The sequence below is a fragment of the Panulirus ornatus genome, chromosome 21 (genome assembly GCF_036320965.1).
Source record: "Panulirus ornatus isolate Po-2019 chromosome 21, ASM3632096v1, whole genome shotgun sequence".
NCBI lineage: Eukaryota > Metazoa > Arthropoda > Malacostraca > Decapoda > Palinuridae > Panulirus > Panulirus ornatus.
The window spans coordinates 9,358,551-9,381,201 of NC_092244.1; the positions used below are offsets into that span (position 1 = coordinate 9,358,551).

Genomic DNA, 22,651 nt, shown 5'->3' on the forward strand with positions numbered 1-22,651 from the left:
CACGTCTTGGACGTCGATAGACAGCGAGATGTGGAAGGGTGCCGACCCACAAGGGGGGAAATGTTAAAAGGGTGGCATGTGGCCACAAGCCATACTGCAGTGATGACACAGACCCAAGGGGATGCCCATGAGGAAAGGTGCCGAGGCACCAAGCAACACGCTATGGCACTGAGAGATGATGCCGAGGTACAAGTCCGGCGTCCATACGCTGCAAAGATGGTGGCGAGGCTTTGGAAGATATCGATTCAGAACGAGACGGCAAGACGTTGCAAGACGCTCAGGCGTGACGTGAATGACGATGAGGTTACAGCAAAGAGGTTGGAGGCCACGTTAAGACGCCGGGAGGGCAACAACACACAGGAAGGAAAAAATCACGGAGACAGTCCATGGAGACTCCTTGTGAAACACATACCACTTGTCCCTCCCACTAGAGACGCAAAGGAAGCGGGCGCAATCGACATCGATCTTGAAAAAGGTGTTGTAAGTTCCCCCAGCTCTACCCATCATCTTCATCATCATCATCATCACCATCACCACCATCAGTAGGAGAACAACACAAACAACAGCAGCAGCAATGCTGGCAAACAAAGAGGGTCATCAGATCAAATACATCAAGTCTTATTACCCATCCATTATGAACAAGTCTTATTACCCCCTCCATTATAAACAAGTCTTATTATCCCCTCTATTATAAACTCAGAGCACGCGTGTGTTTTCCTCCGACCAGCCAGGCCAAAATATGAGGTGGTGACCCGACCGGCGATCAAAACAACAATGTGTGGTGTTTGTTGGTCCCGATGCGAGCCATTAACCAATGGAGCGACACGTATGTACAGTTTCCGCCGCGCCACAACAAACACCATAAATGAGACCCCCCCCTCAAAAAAAAAAAGAATAGAAGGGAGGCGTTGCTATGGCCACCACTGCACTGTGTTTGTCCATACGTCCCGAAGCCTATTCTTGCCAGTGACGACAATCTCACTGTGCCTACCACTGTTCCCCAACCTCGCCTTCTCTCTTGTCTCTTCCCTTTCTTCTTCCTTCCACCTACCTCTCCACAACTCTGGTCGGTTGGTTATCTAGGAGGCCGTCACGGTCGTTATAATCCCCCTTTATTCTACTCCTTTCATTTCAAGCTCTTCTTCCTTTCCTTCCTTCCTCTTTATCCTCTTCACTTCTTGTCTCTACCAACCCATTCCTTCCGCTCGAGTTCGCCCCCTTTTCCCTCCCTCCCCACTTCCCTGCGGGTAGCCGCACGTAGTCCTGTACCTTGTCAACATCACTCTCCGACGACGCCGACCGTAATGGCCGCTTTTATAATGGAAGGTCTAGCGTCGCACATAAGCATCCACTTCCTCATTGATAAACACAAAATTTATAGCCGGAGCGCCATGGCTGGGGAGCTACAGCAGGTTGGCGGGAAATGGAGGGTGCAAGCTGAAAGCCACCAGGGTCTTGCAGGATGGTGAGGACACTGTGCAAGATGCCAGGGAGGAGTGTGGTATGCCGAAGGGAACTGGTGTAGGGTGTACTGCTTGTGAAATAGGAAGGTACTGGTGAGAACCATGGGACGATGAGGGGAAACTGCCTGGTACTACCGGGTGAGGGCACGGCTAGGAGGATGTGGCGGTAGTGGTAACGCGAAGGGAAGTAACATATCATCTGACGTCAACATGTCAGAAACTCCCGTAACAAGGCTCACACTAACCACGTCGGAAAACACCATCGTCAAGCTGTTAAATGTATAAAAACCAAAGACAAATGCGCTTCCTTCTAAAATCGTGGAACTGGAGTATTTATCCCAAACACAAACATGAGTTTTTTTTTGTTCACAAGAACATGTCAGTGAAACATCATTTCCAAATATTTGTACGTTTAGCCCCCACTCCCAATTGAATATCAGCAAAGCATGACTGTCTTAGGGAAAAAAAAAACACCAAGTCTATCAACGAGCCGGAATACTCCTCTGTTTATGACCATCCACACACACACACACACAAAAGCGCCTTTAACTCAGCAGTTTCACACTCGTTCATTCCCAACACATTACCCAAATGAGATTCTTCGTCCCCTACCCCATTATTCTAGTTTCCTCCGCTCCTCCGTTCGTGTTACTCAGAAACTAATGCAAAAGCCGCTCTGTTCAGAGCATTAATCTAACACATGGTAACCTGTAATAATCTCCTACCAACTCCTTTCTTCGGGTTTTGTTTAGAGTAATAATGCAACGCACAGTATCACGTAATAACCTCCTCCCAACACCTTTATTTCGTCTTTGAAACCCACAACTCTGCTGTCATACAAGGTTTTCCTGTTCAGTCATCAGCAAATCTTGATGCAGGGGTGTGTTCTCATGCACACACCGTTGCTTGAACATGCAAGCAAGACTTGACTACCCTAATGTGTGGGGAGTTCGTGTATCACACACACACATGGCTCCTAACTTGGTAACTTCCCATTCTTTCCTCCTGAACACATTAGCCAAATGAGATTCCCGTCTCTTTCTCTTCTCATCCCACGCCCCTCCTCCGTCCGACCTGCGTAATTCACATCCTATCACCTCCTCGCGCTCTTGATAACTACTATTGTCTAGTCTATACATCTATCCTTATATTTTTTTCAGCATTTGACAGCATGTTCTATCCATATATCCATTAATAATAATAATATTTTTTTTTACACTAGTTTGCCGTTTTCTACGTTAGTGCCGGGAACGGATGATAATAATATTTAGTATTATCATTACTATCAAAAACATAAACAAAGGTAAACACACACACATATATAAGTAACCCCACAAATAAATACACACATAACGCCTAAAACAAACCCTTATAACCATTCACTTTCCATCGTCTTCAAGGAGCGACCCTCAAATGAACACTGGAGGAGGTGGTTCAGTCGTCCTCACACTTCGATGACGGAGGTGCTTCCTACCAGTGTGTGTACACTTCTGGTTGGTCCCGGCGTCAGGTGGGAAACATCATTTGCTCACTTGCTATTGACACATAATTTTCCTTCGCTCACTTGCTAGTAAGACTAAATTTACCTTCGCTCACTTGCTAATGAGACTAAATTTTCTGTTGCTCACTTGCTAGTAAGACTAAATTTTCCTTCGCTCAATTGGCTAGTAAGACAAGAGTCTTCCCTCGCTCACTTGCTCGTAAGAAATTATCTTCCTTCACTCACTTGCTACCGGATAGGAAGCTCCGCCGGCACACACACACACACACACACACACACACCGGCTAAAGCCTGTGCTGGCTAAGGTCAGGCCGGGGTTACGGTGTGTGACGTAACACCGTTCGCGTCAACAGATTCATCAGCCTTCGCGTGAATCACCCAATCGCGGGGTCTATTCCGGGAGGCAAGACACATCAAGGGAACGACCCTACTCCCGACCACCACGATAATTTCAGCTTCCTAGTCGCCCGCCTCACCCTACGCACGGAGATCAACGTGAATCAACAGATGAAAGAGTTCATCCGCCGTAACATCAACATCCAACGTCCAGCCATCTGTGATTGAGGGCGAAACACACACACAACAAAATCCTGCAGCATTTTCCTGCCCCACATACGTCGCTCGCATGAACTGAAGTCAAATGATATTTTCTGGCTGACGGGAACGTTGTGTCTGGCCTCAATTTTCAAAGGCCATACTTCTCTCTCTCTCTCTCTCTCTCTCTCTCTCTCTCTCTCTCTCTCTCTCTCTCTCTCTCTCTCTATCTATCTATCTATCTATCTATCTATCTCTCTCACACACACACACACACACACACACACACACACACACACACACACACAATATATATATAATATATATATATATATATATATATATATATATATATATATATATATATATATATATATATATATATATATACCAGTGTACATAAATATATCTAACTGCTTTTAATTATAGACTTTCAAGCAAGTCAACCGTGAAAAAAAAAATTACAACGTTGAACGGACACGTCAAAGATAAATTTCTTTTCTCAGTCTAAAAATACGCACGACACACACAACTTCAACACCTCGAGCCATTATTATTCCCCCCACCCTACCCGTAAAAAGAGAGAGAGAGAGAGAGAGAGAGAGAGAGAGAGAGAGAGAGAGAGAGAGAGAGAGAGAGAGAGAGAGAGAGAGAGAACCTAAGTATGTGCTGGTTCAGGGCTTCGGGGTGGTCCTACCCCCCCCCCCCCCTCTAGACCCCATCACGAACACGGCAAGCGCCTCGACCAAGGCTCCCACACACCACCTACGGCGGCTGGGACGAGACTCCCACACACCCACCCACAAGACTCCAGCCAGACCATCAAACTCTGTGACGACCTCGGTCCTCACTCTCCGTGGTCTTCACATAGACGTTCACCTTCGTGTAGGGACACACCTTCACGAGTCGCACTCCTCTTTACCCAGTCCCAATGGCTTTTCCCAGAGTGAGAACGCTCTCAATCAGGTCGCAATGCTCTTTCCCGGGTTAGAAATGCTCTCCATCAAGTCCCAGGGCTATTTCCCAGGTCGTGTTGCGTTCTCCTAAGGGCGCACTTCGTTGTTCACATCACATACTCCCATTTACCAGATGGACCTCCCTCTTTCCCCGCCGTGGTCCCCCTTCCCCCTTTAAATACTCTTCCATCCATCTAGGAGTCAATTAGCTCGGCGGCAACCTGAATGATGTCATTAACGCGACCACCATCCTCTCCCACGCTAAGTGGGAGGGGATGGATGGTGGGAGGAAATATTCGCATCAAACTAAACAGCCAGGTACGTGCCACCTTTCAAGATAACCTTAAGCACAACCCACTCTTGTCACTTTTCCAAGACAACCTCAAGCAGAAAACACACCGCCGCTTCCCAATGAGCCCCACACACAGTAATACCTTCCATGATAACAGCAAGCACAACACACAAATGCCAATCTTCGAGATAACATCCCATAACAACACAGTCACCCTCCCATATTCGGTCACCTACAGCACGAGCAACAGAGCTAGGTTATTTCCTCGTAAAGAAAAAAAAAAAAACTAGTATCAATGCCAAACCACTTCCCTAATGTCACAGCCACACAGCAAAATACCTCTCAGAGACAAAGTTATCATCCTCAGCAATCATTCCAGCCACAGATATGAGCATATACTTACGTGGAATAAAATTACGACACAGCTAAAAATAGAGTATTGCAACAGAGAGAGAGAGAGAGAGAGAGAGAGAGAGAGAGAGAGAGAGAGAGAGAGAGAGAGAGAGAGAGAGAGAGACAGGTATTAACACATAAAATACGTCAAGTATAGCCGTTCTTATCATGGTAACTTACGTATGCCATACAAAAGCTGTCACTCTATGAACAAAGAAATCGCTCTTAAAGATAATCAACTGAGAAAACCCTACAAATGTCGAAAAAAAATACCTATTAAAAAATAATACCCATATAGGCTATTTTTCACTTCTTAAAAGAACTTCGAAAAAAAAAATCGATGTAGAAATATGACAAAAACTACACAGGGAAGACTTCTGTTAATTGGATGTCTCGATGTCACTACGTAAATCCGGCCAAACTGCCAAGAGGGAAGCGCGAGACGAGACTCCCTGACAGGATGTGATTAATGGCCTCTGGTAAACAGTAGTAGCTACGGCTCCTGGAACTCCGGAGAGAGATTGTCCACGTAAAAAACACGACATGAATAGCGCCAGTAGGCGGCTGCCTGTGGAGTAGAACCAAGTGGACTGACGACCCGCCTTCTGGCCACGGAAAAACAACGAGACGTACAGCGTATATATGAACACAGTCAGCCTTGCTCAGTGTATGACCGTACCTCACGATGGTTTTTGGAAGTCTCATACTCCCACAGTTAAGTATGGTACCTTACCTCACCTTACATTACATAATATATACCTTGCGATGCTTTCACATTACTTCTATCTCCACAGGTTGGTCTAACGTGCATACTTTACGATGGTCTCGAAGTTCTTCGACCCTCCCTTACGATGGTTTCGGATGACTTGTGCCCCAACTGCTCAGTCTGGCACATCATCTTTAAGGCATGCATTATGATGGCCTCGGAGGTCTTCTATCCATAAAGCAATCTATAAATATTTCCACCAGAGGCGGAAACTGCTTGAAAATCAACTCTACAAAACCTTTTTATCCCCTGGAATCCATGCCATATCTATATCATCTCAACCACATCAGTTTCAAAACTGGTAAAGCCTCTTCCTCCTCTTCCTCCCTTCATCGTTGGCTTCCAGATGACTCCTCCAATAATATCTACGTGACCAACGTCCACTCACTCCCTGCCTGACCCTAAGCGAGGAAGCCTGTCCTTAGTGAAACGATCTGGTCTTGTGGCCTCAGAAACATCGAGCACTTTACTGTCTCACTGGCCAGGTTCCAAGGAATACAATAAGCCTCTTCACCGACCCTGTAAGCCTATCAAATCGCCGTATTTCTCCTCAACAATCTCTAAACAATTTTCTCCACATATACACACACTATTGCCCAGGGAAATTCTCATCACCTTGCATACGCACTACGATCCTTATCACATTACTTTCATTTTTTCACTGGTGCCTTACCCAATTTCCCACCTCATCTTCGTGTATTTCCGTGTCACGTCCTCTCTCGTGAGTGTCATCCGGTTTGTCGCTATCTTCCACCTGGTTCATTTTCAGGTCATCAGACTCATGTGACGAGGCACGTTCTTACACTCAGGCCTGATGTGTCAATATGTCACCCCTCTCCTCTCATCAACTCAGTCTGAACACACTTGCTAACATTCTGAACACACTTACTAGCATTCTGAACACACTTACCAGCATTCTGAACACACTTACTAGCATTCTGAACACACTTACTAGCATTCTGAACACACTAGCATTCTGAACACACTAGCATTCTAAACACGCTCACTAGCATTCTAAACACACTCACTAACATTCTGAACACACTAACATTCTGTACACACTTGCTAACATTCTGTACACACTTACTAACATTCTGGACGCACTTACTACAACGCTACTACAAACAGATAAAATATGAATGCTATTATCGTCACTTCTTATAATAATAATAATAATAATAATAATAATAATAATAATAAATACCAACCCACTTCTCTCCATTAAATGATCCTTCTCCAGCCTCTAATCCTATTCACACGCACACTGATGATTCCATTCAAAACAGTTGAACTCATTTCCCCCAGCGCTCCTGATTCTAAAACTCGTTCTCTTCCCGAGAGTGGACATATCTCCTTTCTTAATTCGGACTCGTGCAGCGTCTCAGAATGGTGGAAGCAGTAACCAGGCTAAATTCAGCGGCGCAAACACGAAATTTCTAAACATATCTCTCCCACACTCACCTCCTGTCAAGCATCACAAAACCACAACTCTACAATAGCACAAACACACAATGACGGCATAACGATGTTCTCTACTTCATCTTGGTAATCTTAGATAATGAATGTCGCATAAGTCTGCTTTCCAAAAGCTGGAGGGACATGTATACGTCCCGATATTGTTTTTCTTAGGAGCAGGCGTTCCATAACTACAAAATGCCTCAATCGCAGCAGTATGGACTACTAAACACACACACACACACACACACACACACACACACACACACACACACACAGTAAAATCAAAAGCATTTCACCTTATCAATTCTACTGCTATCACCTCTCTTCAGTCACCCATTTCTGTTCGCCGTAATGTTGCTGCTCTCCCTCTACTCTACATATATCATTTCGGCCACTACTTTCGTGAGTTGTCTGCGTGAGTCCTAGCTATCAATGCCTGAGCCGGTGGCACGCGTCTGGCTGCTGCTGCTTCCCTCAGTTTGTGTGTGGAGACCAAGTACACGAAGACTGATTGTTATAATACCTCTTCCTTTCCTCACACTACGGATCTGTGGACTTCTCTTCCTTCTTGCGTCTCTCCCTCTTCCCATTACCTTCCACCTTCAAGAGTCGGAGCTATAAAGAAATAATCCTGAGAAGCGGAGATTATAAGTACCTAAATTCCTTTCGTCATTCTCTTTACTTCTGCTTTCCTTTCTCCTGAGATGGCCACGACTGGGGCATATTTTTGCCCAAGCTATGTCGATCGACTACTATATGTAAAGAAAAAAAAATATTACCATGATATGTATCTGTCATCATATCCCTCACCTGAACAAATCAACAAGCTGAACTTTACTGCTCTCTCATGTGAACAAATCAACAAGCTGAATCATACTGATTTTGCTGAAAAAAAAAACATATACAAAAATACAACACTACAGTGGACAAGATAATAAACTCATTTCCCAACAGAAACTATGGCCCGGAGCAGCAGCAGCACTTCCAACATTCCTCTACTGCGGCAATTAAAACTGAAACGAAAAATCGTTTTTACAATTGCAAGTTATGTGCTTGACTTCATGCGTTTCATACAGTCTATTACCCATCGTCTGAACCTAACATGTCAGGGTACATATACTACATTTCATTAAACAACAACAAAGGTTCAAAAGTATAAAAAGGGAATTCTAATCATACTATGAAATAATTAAACCCTAAACACACACACACACAAACGCACGCGCGTGTAAATGCTTTCATTGTTATTGCAATGTAATAATAATTGGCAGTAAGTGGAATACAAACAATGCAAAGATGATATATTTATGGGAAAAAATAAATCATTTCCACATACGCGAGAACATATCGCTTTTCACTCTTTTGCATGAGTCAGCTGCAGGACAGGCAACATGGGGATACATACGACCCTCTCCACTGTATACAGTAGAGAGAGATATATGTATGTACATACATATTTGTATACTGCTGCATATTTTACAGGGTCACATTTTACACCCATATTTCCGGAACGCAACATTCTCTTTTTTTTTCGCGCCATATTTTCGCCCGCATGCTGACACGATGGAGCATCACCAACAGACAGAGCCGCCAGACTTTCGAAATAGGATATGTCTGTTTCCCACTTACCACTTCATTTTCACGGAGCAAAATCTTTAAAATACAAACGCTGACCCAACCTGTATTGTGTGTGTGTGTGTGTGTGTGTGTGTGTGTGTGTGTGTGTGTGTGTTTCAAAAGACCCCTTACCAGGGACGTCTTAACACCGAAAACCAAACCGTCCCAACAAACTTTCACATGACATCCACACAGATCGTGTTCAGGCGTCAGGATCGCGCTATATCGCCTCTGACGACCACAAAAAAGAAAGTCTTGGGTCAAACTTCCAACTTAACGATAAGACAGAAGGTGGGATGGTAAGACTTTAACCTCCCGGGAGACTAAACGAACACTGGAGTATTGCAGAGATGATAGTTTTTCTATAACTGCAATACTTTTCAGATTCATTACCACAGCGCCGTGTTTTGGCTTCAACGTCGAGCCACCGTTCCGTTTTCTTTTCACGAAATGATTCTTCTTTCCGTTCCATTTTCTGTCTGGCATCCAGCAACAACGATACCTGCAGAGAACTCACGGCACCACCTCGCAACACAATTGCCGAAGTCTGCATCGTCTCGCCAGTTCTCTGTCCCTTCTTCCCCTGCCTGCTTCCCTGCCTCCCTGCTCGCCTACCTGCTTGGCTTCCCAAAATAACTCTCAATCGAATCAGGCTCAGCCAGGCATCCCCGGCAACCAATTTAACGCCAATAATTCAGGGGAGGTTTTAGAGGGTATATCGCCATATCCACTGCCCTGGGAAGACGATACTGCAATAGCGTCTCGAACCAGCTACCTCTCCCAGACGCTCCCCCTCTTCTCTCTCTCTCTCTCTCCCCAATCTCTCCCAGGGTAAGGTGACACCCACGTGTTCCACACCCTCCTAGAGCAAGGTGACACCCGCAAGTCCAACATCCTCCCTGGGCAAGATGACACAGAAGTGTCCAACCTCCCAGGCCAAGGGCGACACCCAGGTGCCCACATACCCTCCGGTAATGTCCATGAGTATCCTACCCTACCACAATTCACCACACCACCACCAGAGCCTACCTTTGTTCTTGCGTTCTTACTACCACCACTCCAGAGCTACTACCATCACACCCACCACTCTCCTTGTCTCACAAACCAGCTACTAACAACACTGACAAACGACATCAACCAACACCACCCTAACAGTCCACAACAACTAATGCTACAACTGCCATAGTCTACAACTACCACCGAAAATACTATTACCTAAATCACCCATAACCCACACCCATGAGCACCAGTACACCCTCATCGACACCAATACACCGGCACACCACCAGGTCAAACACAAACATCCCCAAACTACAAGCGAACACTTGCCGGCCTGGAGCCTTACAGCACCGAACTATGCTGTACCCGCCAGACTCTCGTCCTAGAAAAAAAAAATCATCTTTCAACACTGGCTTTTCCACGGAAATCTCCAGGCAACTTCGGCCACGGTGGAAAAGGAGTGGGAGGGGGGAAAAAGCCCTTGAAATACGTATTGCATTCATGTAAACTTTACACATACACTTGGGGCGAGGGCTTCAAAGGCCCTCTTCCCCTACAATTTAGCCTGAGACAAAGCTGTCGTGTTGCTCATCAGAGATAACACTTTCGCTATTCTGAGCCGCATGACGACGTACGGGAGGACATATGTGTATACAGAGACAGATATCTATCATGTCCATCCTCATGGGGCAAAGTAGGCGAGCTTCGGGACGACTTCACGAGGCAATTTGCTATGCTAATGGCGTAGTAAAAATGAGAAGAGGGGAAGGTTCGAGCTCCCGGAATCCAGCAGCGGTGCTAGATACCAGACTGGCTGGTTAAGACTTGGGAATGACACCTTTACGGGCGCACCTTAATTTACTATTTCTTATGGAACCATACATTCGCCAAGTGGTGTGAGCCGGGCGCTGCAGACTAGAGAAGCGAGGGGGAGGAAAGGGAAGAGATAATGGGAATTTACGAGAGGCGGTAAAGGAAGAAATGTTGTAACTCTGCAGGGAAGAAAGTGAGAATAAATGGGGCACATAAGGGAAGAAATAATGAGTATAAGTGAGGCACAAAAGGAGATATAATGAGAATATAGCAAACCAGGAAGAAATAATTAAAACAAATGCGGCAGAAAAGGAAGAAAGTGAGAACAAATAAGGGGCAAAAGAGGAATAAAGAATGAATAAGAAGAATGTTGAAATCAGATGAGGCAGCAGCATAGAGAGAAAACTTCAAAAGAAGAAAATGAAGTAACGAACGGAAGGGATAAGAATGAGGCATGAAGACGTGTATAGGGAAGAGGAACCACAGGAAGGAGTGGCCGAAGGTTTATGAGAGAGAGAGAGAGAGAGAGAGAGAGAGAGCCAGCCGGAGGAAGCACTATAAACAGTCACTGGTGGTGGGGGTAGTATATGACGGCACACCCAAGTAGCAACTGAAGTTTCTTGTTACGACAGTTTACAAGATTATCAAACTCCGGCCTTGCCCAGCATATGCCGGATTCCAGCTTGGACTGCAAGCCAAATTCCAACCCCAGCAAGAATTCCAAACCGGGTAAAAAATATGACAAGCAAGCGCAAGAAATGTATATTAACATACATTTCCACTGATGGTAATTACACTGCCTTTTACGTCTGTTTATCTAAACACTTGGGAAATAATTATCGACATAAGTATTCACAGTTCTCATCGAATTAACTGTTCTGAATGAGTTCTGGACAACCGGGCCTCTGATTTCCGAATATTTAGAACCGAAGGGAGAACAGTGGTTCGAGACCCTCTTAGCGCGGGCCGCTGGACGCCAGGTGGAAAGCCCCTTACAATAAAAAGCTCATTTTCTGAACTTCTAAAGGATATGTATGAGTCGAGCGGAAACACATTTCAAGACTGGCACACTTACGAACTTATCATTCCCTTCTTGGACATTCAGAGAGAGAGAGAGAGAGAGAGAGAGAGAGAGAGAGAGAGAGAGAGAGAGAGAGAGAGAGAGTGGGGGAGAGGGAATACATAATTAACTACATAAACCCAGGACCCGTATTTCTATGAGGCTCTTAAGTCGCCTCCTTTTCAAGGGCTAATCATAACACTATAATAGACTTACTAGCCCAACCATCGTACGGAAATAAAAAGAAGACGAAATTATCTTCGCTAATGAACCACTCGCCACAAAACCCTCACATTTAGGGGAAAAAAAATGGCGACGCGTTCCTTACGTGTTCAGTACACACTGGCCGAATGACTATCCAACTGAAGACCGCCATTAAATCCAACAATGTAATTACTTCATCACAATGTTGTCATTATTCCAGGTACCTTAACTAAATAAGTCTGACCCTATGTTCACTGAACTACCCCATATTACTATGTGCATCAGACCTCACTATATCTATCTATATCTATCTATCTATCTATCTATCTATCTATATATATATATATATATATATATATATATATATATATATATATATATATATATAATCACACATAAAAGGCATCTTTTCACCTTACTAAACACACACTCAGAGAAAGCATCACCTCACCATCACTTCAAAGGACCACATTATAAAAACCATCGAACGTCTCCTTCAAAGAAAACCAGATCAGGATAGCAAAATAACACATGGTCACCCCGGAGGTAAAAAAAAAAAAAAAAAAATAAGGCGAGGCGAAACAAAGCGAAATCCTCGTACTTTACCGTAACAAACATGGTCCATCACGGCAGTGACTAACACCTCCCTCCATCACTGGTCACTCCGTGCCAGCGGGGGGGCAGCAGCAGTAGCCGGTCACGAACTACATCCCCCACCACCGCCTTACGGAACAGCCCGTAATAAACTAACCATCCCAACGCCTCCGGTCCGGGATGGAGAGTCCGGCTAATGGATGCAAATCTCCCCGGCAGTTGCATTATAGAAATGCTGCTATTTCGTCAATCCGCTTAACTCACGAGAGCCTTCCTAACTCGGCAACTGCCACGCACTGCACACTTCAAATGTGAGTTTGTGAGCTGGGGTGGGGGGAGGAAAGGGGAAGGGCGCCTGTGAGCTGAGTTGGAGTGGATAGGGTTGAGTGATGGCACGTGGGAACACGAAAGCAACAGTGTTATTATGGAGGAGATGACGCGTTGAACATGGGATGTGACTGCGTAATGCGAGCAGCTTACGTACCAAAATGGGGCTTATTATGCATATATATATATATATATATATATATATATATATATATATATATATATATATATATATATATATATATATGTTGATAGCCAAAAGGAAAATAAAACACGGAGATTCGAGCACTCGTAATGTTTCACATCTTCGGCATTGTAGACATCAAGAACAAACGTAGGCTTAATGATATATATATATATATATATATATATATATATATATATATATATATATATATATATATATATATATATGACATGTAAAGTGCATGACCCCGTCAGGTTAGGGGGTCAGCGAGCTAGGTCAAGTGAGAAATGCGATCACCAGAGACAGGGGTCGGGGTCATCAAAGGGTCAGGTGACCAGATCCGTGTGTCGAGTGACCACAGGCGGAGGTCAGGTCATGATCTGGCTCACAAACGCGTACATATTATTCCCGTCAACAGGGCGGCTGCTCAGAAAACTGTATCTTGTCCGTCAATGGTAGACAGATACATCATAGAATTCAGCAAGATCAAACACGGTTTCAATGATAATCTCAGTATCAGTTTAGCCATGTTCAAGTCAGGTCCCTTCATGACCAAAAGAACCTGACCTACGATGACCCACGACCCCTATATCCGGTGAGCACAGATCTTACTTGACCTAGCCCGCTTGACCGTCAACTGACGAGGTCATGTGCTTTACATGTCATAGAGAGAGAGAGAGAGAGAGAGAGAGAGAGAGAGAGAGAGAGAGAGAGAGAGAGAGAGAGAGAGAGAGAGAGAGAGAGAGAGCTTCCGGCAAGCCCCACCACACCATCACTTCCACAATTCAAGTCTCGGGTCAAGTGAAACATTGAGACCCTGCCGCGCCGGCCGGGCCCCCCTGCCTGGCTGGCTGCACCTGGTGCAGGGAACCCTGACTACCACTGCACTGCGGACCACGCACCACCCATGCTCGTCTGTGGCATCCGCGTGTTGCGTAAACCTCAGCTTCCTTTCAGCGTAGTTACGCCTTCGTATTATCATAGATGCCACATTATAAAATAAATCAATGTAGGACTTGCAGCTTCCTCCCAGCACTTCCAAAAATCAAATGTCACCCACCAGCAAACACGAGAGAACTGTGCCAATGTGTGCCTCATCTCGACTCCACTGGTCCAGAGGAATAGTGATTTCAGTAATAGAGTGACTGAGATAACCAAAAAAGTAAGACAAGTAAAAAAAATATCACAACCCAATTATATACATATACATATATATATATATATATATATATATATATATATATATATATATATATATACACGAAGATAGTGTTGAGAGAGAGAGAGAGAGAGAGAGAGAGAGAGAGAGAGAGAGAGAGAGAGAGAGAGAGAGAGAGAGAGAGAGAGAGAGAGTTATGAAAACGTCTACGAAGCCTAAGGGAATAATGCACGAGGCAAATGGAGCATTAACGAACGAACAGCTCCAGCGAGCACCCGGAACACCATCCAAACTAACTGGAACATGCAATGATTAGCTCGCTAATGCACGGCAAACGACCCATAAATTTGAGGAGACTCCCAATAAAAATAGGCTACCATTCCCTCCTGTGCTAGGGTTTTCAACCTACCGTTTATCAGCACGCTGGTGCTGTGTTTCATCCAATACACCTGAAAATCACCGCACATACGTGCCTCCCTAAATCTTCCATGCATCTGTTTGCAGTCATATATCACAGGAAACAATGTGCTTGGGGTCAAAAAGGGAGTTCAGTCTCGTCGATGAACTTCTCATTCCAAAGCGGTCCATCACTTCCACGCAACTGGAAGTAACGCAGCCCTGGAAATACGTGAGCTCCTGGAAAAGTGAACAGCTGTTTATGATAACGTGTCTTTCAACTTGTATAAAAGCTGCCACATGTGATACCATACACACAGCCAGGTCAACAAATCAGAGGCAAACGTATAGATCATTCAATATGGTTTTCGGTGAGAATCAAATGATTCAGCACGACAGTAAAACCTATGAGAGCCACGGAACGACCCTTGGTCACGACAACCCGGGCTCTGAACTGACCCTTAAGGGTTAACGATGCAGGAAGGACGCCACACCACCACCACCCACGATCCCATTTAGGGAGCATGGAGTGAACCCGTCCGAGCCAGAACAAATACATCAAAGGCCAATGACGCTCCACCTGAAAAGAGCGAAGCCACACAAGTGAAATACGGACCCACCGACTCGGGGAAGGAAGGAGCAGCAATTTCAAATTCCCAATTGAGGGGATACCACAAGAATGGCGGACCAGACGAGGAGACTTATGGAAAGCGATGGCACACACGGCCAAATTCGCCCGAATGCCGAAAAATACGCCGGGGGAAGGGCTTTAAACGCAGAAATACGGGTGTGGAATCAGGAACTGAGCACTGTGTCTGAATGGCTTTCACAGAAATATCAAATCCAGGTATAAAAAAGGCATGGATTTTCAGTCAATAGCACGAGTGATTGAAGTGGATTTTCTGAGAGTAAGAAAATCCGATGGAATAACACATGAGGGTGTAAACAAAGAGAAAGATATACATCAAGAGACCAGAGAGAAGGAAGAACTAGCCTAAGAAATGACAATACGGATGTAAGGAAACATCGACCATGAGTACTGCATGAGCCGCGCGACTTGGATTCAAGATAGATCACCCAAGGATAGGCTAACGGAAGGACGAATGAACGGGAGAGGTGAAAATACATACAAACCCATATACGTTTTTAGCTGCTCTGAAATCTTTATCTTCTCATAGTTCTCAAATGCAACTTACTGAAAGTGATGAAAAGTATACATATATTTCCCATTTTAGCAGACTAGAGGTTGATGTAATTGAAATGACTAAAGGTTGATGTAATTGAAATGACTAGAGGTTGATGTAATTGAAATGACTAGAGGTTGATGTAATTGAAATACCTTAGGTTTGTCGCAGTGTTTTCAAGAGACGAGAACTCATATCTAATAATTCGTTTAACTGAGTTAATGTCGACTGACCAACTCTGTCAAGCAAGTCTCCACTTTCCACCAATGAAAGAAGCTGACAACTACAAGCTTGCTTGTACGTGAGGCCCAGATACCTGCAGGCGAAAAATATAGCACGAAAACAGAATCTATAGCACCAAGTACCTCACAATAGCAGCAACCGATCACGTCTTCAGTACAGCGGTACGACCCATAGGCACGATGGTTACAACAACCCTTTTAGCATGGTCGTTACGACCCTTGTGCATGATAATGGCTCAGCCATTCATTTGAACCTTAATATGTAAGGTCAGAAAGATAAGATATATCCAAGGGTAATGACGTAGTGCTCCAGGGTCGTACCGTTGTGCTGAGGGGTCGTACTGCCGTGCCAATAACCATGAGATGTGAAAATCCTTCCGATGCTAAAGAAAAATATTCTCCATACTACCATGGAGAAAAACAGCTTACTCCCTCCTGAGGAATGTGCGAGCGAAATCATCCAATATCAAGAGTTGAGAGACCCCAGCAGTCGGGTAAAAACAAGATATCCTCTTCTAATATTCCTGCCACAGAACCCATCCCACACACCTAAATTTAGCTCACACACACACATACACACACACGACCAGTGCCAATAATGGCACAGCAGAGAACGGGCTGTCAGCACTGACAAGAGCCCCTGCCAGGTTTAGACCTGGCGAATCTTTGAACACGTACACAAACTGTTGTATATATTTATAAGACACTGAAGGTGCAAGTGCCAGACTCTTGAAAGATGTTCTTGCAAAAAATGGTGGTTGAAAAATACGTGAAAATACGAAAGACGTGCGACTGAAAAAGATTACCACTCACTTCTCACAACAACGACGGAGAGGTTGAAGATGGAGGCATTTAATGAAACACGACGGTTTCCAATAAAATATGGCCATTCAATAAATAGAACTCTTCCCAGGAAAACCAGCAGCGACTATCCCGTGAGAGACCTCAGACTTATCTGTTGAGATGACCTACAGATGCCACGGGTACGGGCGGCGGTTTCCTACCTGTGGAAAAACAGAAAAAAAAAAACGTTACTAATATGGTCAACACTCACCAAGGGGAAGCAAAAAAATATAGATATAGCAACATGGAGAGACATAATCCCTTGGGCCATAACTCCAGAGGTGGAAAATGACCCCCCCTTTAGCTTACCTTTAGCTAAGCTACCCTTAACCTAACTTCACTTCATTCCATTCATGCACCACTATCATAATAGTGTTTCTTTACATCCTTTCTAGGAAGCTTTTCTTCTAATTTCATGTTACATCCTCTGGTTGTTCTATTCCTACATCTTTCGGAATTGTTAATCGTCTACATCAATCTGATCTAAAAACTCACGGTCGCCCCTCACTCTTCTCTCTTGCATGGTGAGCAAATTCGAGGCCTCTAGCTTTCCCTGGAACTCAGCTCTATTAATACTACTATCATCCTCGCTGCTCTCCTCTGGACTTTCTCTTATCAGCTTGCTGTGCTTCATCAGGTGCGATGGCCATATTTGACGAGTCCAGTCCAGTTTTGGTTTAATTCATGAAGTGAACAGCTTCCAGAATATTTCCTTATCCATGAAAATGAAACCAATTCTTATATTTCATAATAAAGAGAGGTGTGTGTGTGTGTGTGTGTGTGTGTGTGTGTGGTGTGTGTGAGTGTGTGTGTTTAGAGTTGAACACGACGGTACGATCCTGAAGCACGACAATACGACCCTAGAGCAGGGCCATACGACCCTCGGGTATAACAATAAAAGGTCGGGCCTTCATTCCCAAAGGTTTGGTCAAAGGCCAGGCCTTCACTACCCCAAGAAAGTTGGTCGGTCAAAGAAGAGGACCATCATCCCCAACTGTCGTAGCGTCGTGCCCAAAGGGCCTGAGGAACGTCTTTCTTAATTCAACATGACCATAACTACCCCATTTAACTTTTGGCAATTACTGATAATTAAAGACATAAAAAAGTGCAGCGGGTCACGAAAAGTCTGACCAGCGAGCGTTAGTAGGATGGAGGAGCCCCGACGTACCGCCCACGTCAGAGAGAGAGAGAGAGAGAGAGAGAGAGAGAGAGAGAGAGAGAGAGAGAGAGAGAGAGAGAGAGAGAGAGAGAGAGAGAGAAACGGCAGCAGTATGAATATGTGGAGCGACGCGCACGTTAATCTTCGTGTTTGGAGGAAGAGGTCCCGCAGGGAAGTCGCGAGGCCCGGAGTGCGCGCGGTAAATGTAAACTGAAGAGCACTGCGCTACACCAAGACGGGAAAAACGAAATGAAAGTCGGCGTCGCATGCGCTGTGATGCGTCCCACAACCGGGTGGGGATACATGTGGGATGACACTCCTCACCTTCCGGCTGGAGGCTGATAAGAAAAATCTCTCTGGGGAGATTCAGCACGAAAGGTCACTACAGCTGCCAACCATGCATGACCCAGTTAGAAAAAAAAAATATCAGAATGAATATTCTAAACTGCACTTCACCGACACTCGCAACACCCACATAATCTGATTACATTGCATGTTCTTTTTTTTTCGGTTTTAAAAATTCCCATTTCAAAGAAATGCCTGATAACTCCACTAACTGGCCACATGAACCCCAATTAAATTCAGCTTTGTGCAAGACTCTTCATATCTTTCATTTATCAAAAATGTGGCACAAAGCTGACGTCTGTGCACAAAATCAGAGAGACCTTCAAACATTCTATCTTGTCTGTATTGCATTAAGTATCAGACAGATGTAAATCGCATTCCATTTATTCCATTCATTCATCCCCAGTCTTAAACTGAGACCAAATACATTACATCTCTATCAGTCAGACGTAACTATTTTTCTACACTTTAGTTAATGGGCATTGCAGAAAAAAATCTAATCTGCACTACAAATGCAGCTTTCAATTATGTTTTCCAATTAAAAGTACCATTAATCTGGGAGATTTTCTTTTTGTGACAGATAATTTCCACGCCAGTAATAATTCAGGCATTAACTGACAGATCACACGGCACTTTAGCACACGTTCTCGCATTATCTGGTGCCTTGTATATTTACCAGCGAGGACCAAACAACAGACGAAATGATAATTTCATTCAACCCCTGGTAAAACCCTCACAGCCATCTCGTATCGTAGAAAACCCCTAGGGTCAGTACTTACAACCCCCTGTGCAGGACGTCAAAGCTCTTCAGCAAGACGGTACGAAGCATGAGTTGGAGGGTACCTACCCTTGGGTGTGATGGACTGCCTTTTGACCAAACCCATAAATGTCGGGTCAAAACTCACGTCATCATCATCATCCTCGGTGATCGTAAAACGTCGTGTTGTCAAGGCTGTTCCTTCGTGCTCAAGGGGTCGTGCGGTCGTATTCGAGGGTCGTGGTGAAGGAGCCAACTGGCACTTCACGACAACGAACTACTTCTATGCTTCACTTAACACTAAACACGCCCCACCTTAAGGCCTTACTTGACAAGCTAACCACAGAGCATAACAAACCCTTGAAAACCTCGCCTACTTTTAACACTTAGTCCTAACAACATATACCTTGTACTTACCTGACACGGGAGTCCAACAGGAGCCCATACTGGACACAGATTCTCCTTCATCACAGTGACGTCTCCACCCCGTCCTGTAAAATCTTCTCCGTACTATGTGTCATGCATCAGGGCATACAGAATCCTTCTCATGACATGAGTCATGCGTCAAGCGCCGACGCGCAATACACTCCCACTTGCACACTCCGACAGTCCTCACTACCCTAGTGGGCGATAAGTCTTCATAAACACCATCCCTACTCACGATTCCATTACGTGAAACCAGTATTGTTCCATGTGCTGCCTCAGGAGGAAGGATTATGTATCACCAAGACATGTCCCTTATTCCACAACTCGTACTGTCCTGCGATTTCTTCTCATAAAGAGCCATTTATAAAGCATTCATCACTAAACTCCTTTCTCGTCCGTATTATGACCCGTTCACCCGTTTTCTATGCAAATTTTGTTTTTCTTTGACTGGACGTTTTTTCTGATCTTCACGTGATATTACTTGCACCGATTTCCGTATATAGCGCAGTCTCCATCTTATGTACCGTTTCCCACCAGTACTCTTTTTTGTTTGTCATTAATATACTTTACGAGTACTTCCAATTCCTTCGTCGTATTTCTACATGTTCTAGCTATCTAGATGTATCTTTCTTCTGTATGCTTTACGAGTATTCCCCATTTCTTCATGTGTCTTTCTGTTTTTGTTATCAGGATGTACTTCTACCCTTGTCCCTCCTACAACTTTGTTCATGTTATGTGGCACTGCCTGCCTTCCCCCACCATGTTCTTGTGCTTACTTTTGACCTTTTGGTCGATGGAGGATCTAAACACCTCTCCTGCCAACCCCACTACCAATGGAACCTAATTTTCAAACGGCTAACTGGCTTCTTACCATCGTTAACAATTGCCACCACACATCTCTTGGTTCGAGACGAGTTTCCTGTAATACATCCAATCTAGATATTTTCTCCTCTGCAGTAGTCTCCACGTTTTTCTTTTCATGGCAATATCAAAGGAGCCAGATTCTATACAGACTAATTGGCTTGTCTGGCTTCCTGAACAATGCCTATTTTATATCCTCTGGAAAGAAAGGCGCTTCCTTTTATCATAAAAGACGGTGTGGTATGCTCAGCCTAAGGCCCATCTTATCGTTATGCTCATGTCCTTCCCGTTTTTTAAAAACTGCTTCACGCCTCTTGCACTGCTCTCGCAACTCAATCACTGAGGCCCCCCTCAGTCCCTCGACCTTTTTGTGCACCCTGTATCCTCTTTTACGCCATCGCCCCCACAGAATGGGTTGGAGTGCACAATAAACTCTCTGGTCTTTCACATCTCTTTTCATTCTTTCCAAACTTTTGTGCTGTCTCACGATTCCAATGCTCCTCCACAACCCACAGCTGCGCTGATATTAGAACTCACGTGGTCTATCACAACAATAGTACCTCATAACACCAGAGCAGTCTCACAATTCACGCACGGCTCTCAAACATGTTCACCTGATGCTCTCAGAAACCAACCCCACGCACTGCTCGTAAAAACTAACCACTGATCAGATACTATCTCCGACTATATATGTAAAAAAAAAAAAATTGCTCAGACAAACCAACTACAGCTCTGAAGAGCCTCCAACTGCTCTTAAAAACTTACCACACCTCTCAAAAACTACCAACTGCTCTTAAAAACTATCCAATTCCCAATGCTCCTAAAAAGTGCTCACTGCTCTCAAAAACTATCCACTGCTCTCCAAACTCTTCCAATGTTCTCGTAACCACCAACTGCTCCCAAAACCACCCACTAAATAAAAAATCAATCCCCTACTCCCACAACCCTTCCGCTCCTTGCACTTCCAACCTCCCACATTCTCCACCACTACACAACAATTTCCCCTGACGTTACAACCATTTCTACAACCTCAAGTCCGACCTCGCCTCCGCAGCACACACACACGCAACAGCAGATCGTACAAAATACGGGATATCAGAGGCCGAGCCAAACTTCTCCTCCTCCTCCTCCACACATCAAAAACCTATTTTCTTTGCTGAGTATCGAAGATGGAGGGGGGAAAAAGGGATTCTCTTTCCCCAGAAATATACTGTCTTCACTACGCGCTCGCTCGGCTCTCCTCCCTTCCTCTTCCATTTTGACGAAGGTCTTGCTTTCTATATCCACTGGCAATACCCGTGCGTTCTCAGGTTCAGCCCACAGCCCGACATACCCACTGGCAATATCTGTGTGTTCTCAGGTTCAGTCCAAAGCCCGACTCTCTCCTACACAATTTCGTCGTGTGCAATGAGGATATTTCAGCTCTCCACCTGATATGCATACTTACGTTTGTTATCAACCTAAAAAATGCTCCACTTCAGGCGGCTTCCAATGTGGGCGTACTTCAAGGTTATAATCTAACGTAACTTTTTTTTTCATTTCCACAACCACATGATAACAATACAAACCTATTAAACTATAAAATTCACTTATACTTTAAGAGATGTATATTCCTACGGCTATCTCGACCGACATTTTACGTTACCATTCTCTGCCATGACATATTCGCCCGGGTATATCATTATATCTATGTATCTCTAGTTATAAGTATATACGGCCTGCAACCCACACCTTGTCTGTTTCCAATTCACAAGCTCTGTGTAATTTCCTGCAACGTTCAATCTTTAAAACATAATATCCACTCGCTTGTGTCATATTCATCATTAAGTCGCACTTATACAACTGCAATATTCCCCTTATCTCCCTTTTTTAAAAGTGTACTTGCTTTCTCCATGGTTATCAGCGTTATATATCACAAAATATTGTATTCCCATTCAGTATTAAACATCAGGGGCCCTGGCCTGTTCAGTACGTTAACCGCAAATATCATGGACCAAAACTACATTTTCTAAATACTGCACCGGACCAGCCAGATTGTGGGGGGTAGGCAAGCCTGCGGCCAGCGGCCACAAACAGCCTAAATAAACAAAAGAACAACAGCTCAGCCTAGTACCA

General features: G+C 44.5%; 1 protein-coding gene across 5 annotated transcripts in view; it reads right to left on the minus strand.

Moving 5' to 3' along the window:
- The window catches only part of S6kII (Ribosomal protein S6 kinase II), a 590,862-nt gene that overhangs the window by 416,724 nt on the left and 151,487 nt on the right, over nucleotides 1-22,651 (minus strand). Inside the window, exon 1 of one of the 5 annotated variants that reach the window (XM_071675708.1) lies at nucleotides 19,667-19,879. The exons of the other annotated variants lie outside the window; for them this stretch is intronic. Coding sequence (XP_071531809.1) covers nucleotides 19,667-19,717 — 51 coding nt within the window. The 5' untranslated portion in view covers nucleotides 19,718-19,879. Of the gene's footprint in view, nucleotides 1-19,666; nucleotides 19,880-22,651 lie in introns of those variants that run through there. 5 annotated transcript variants of the gene reach the window in all.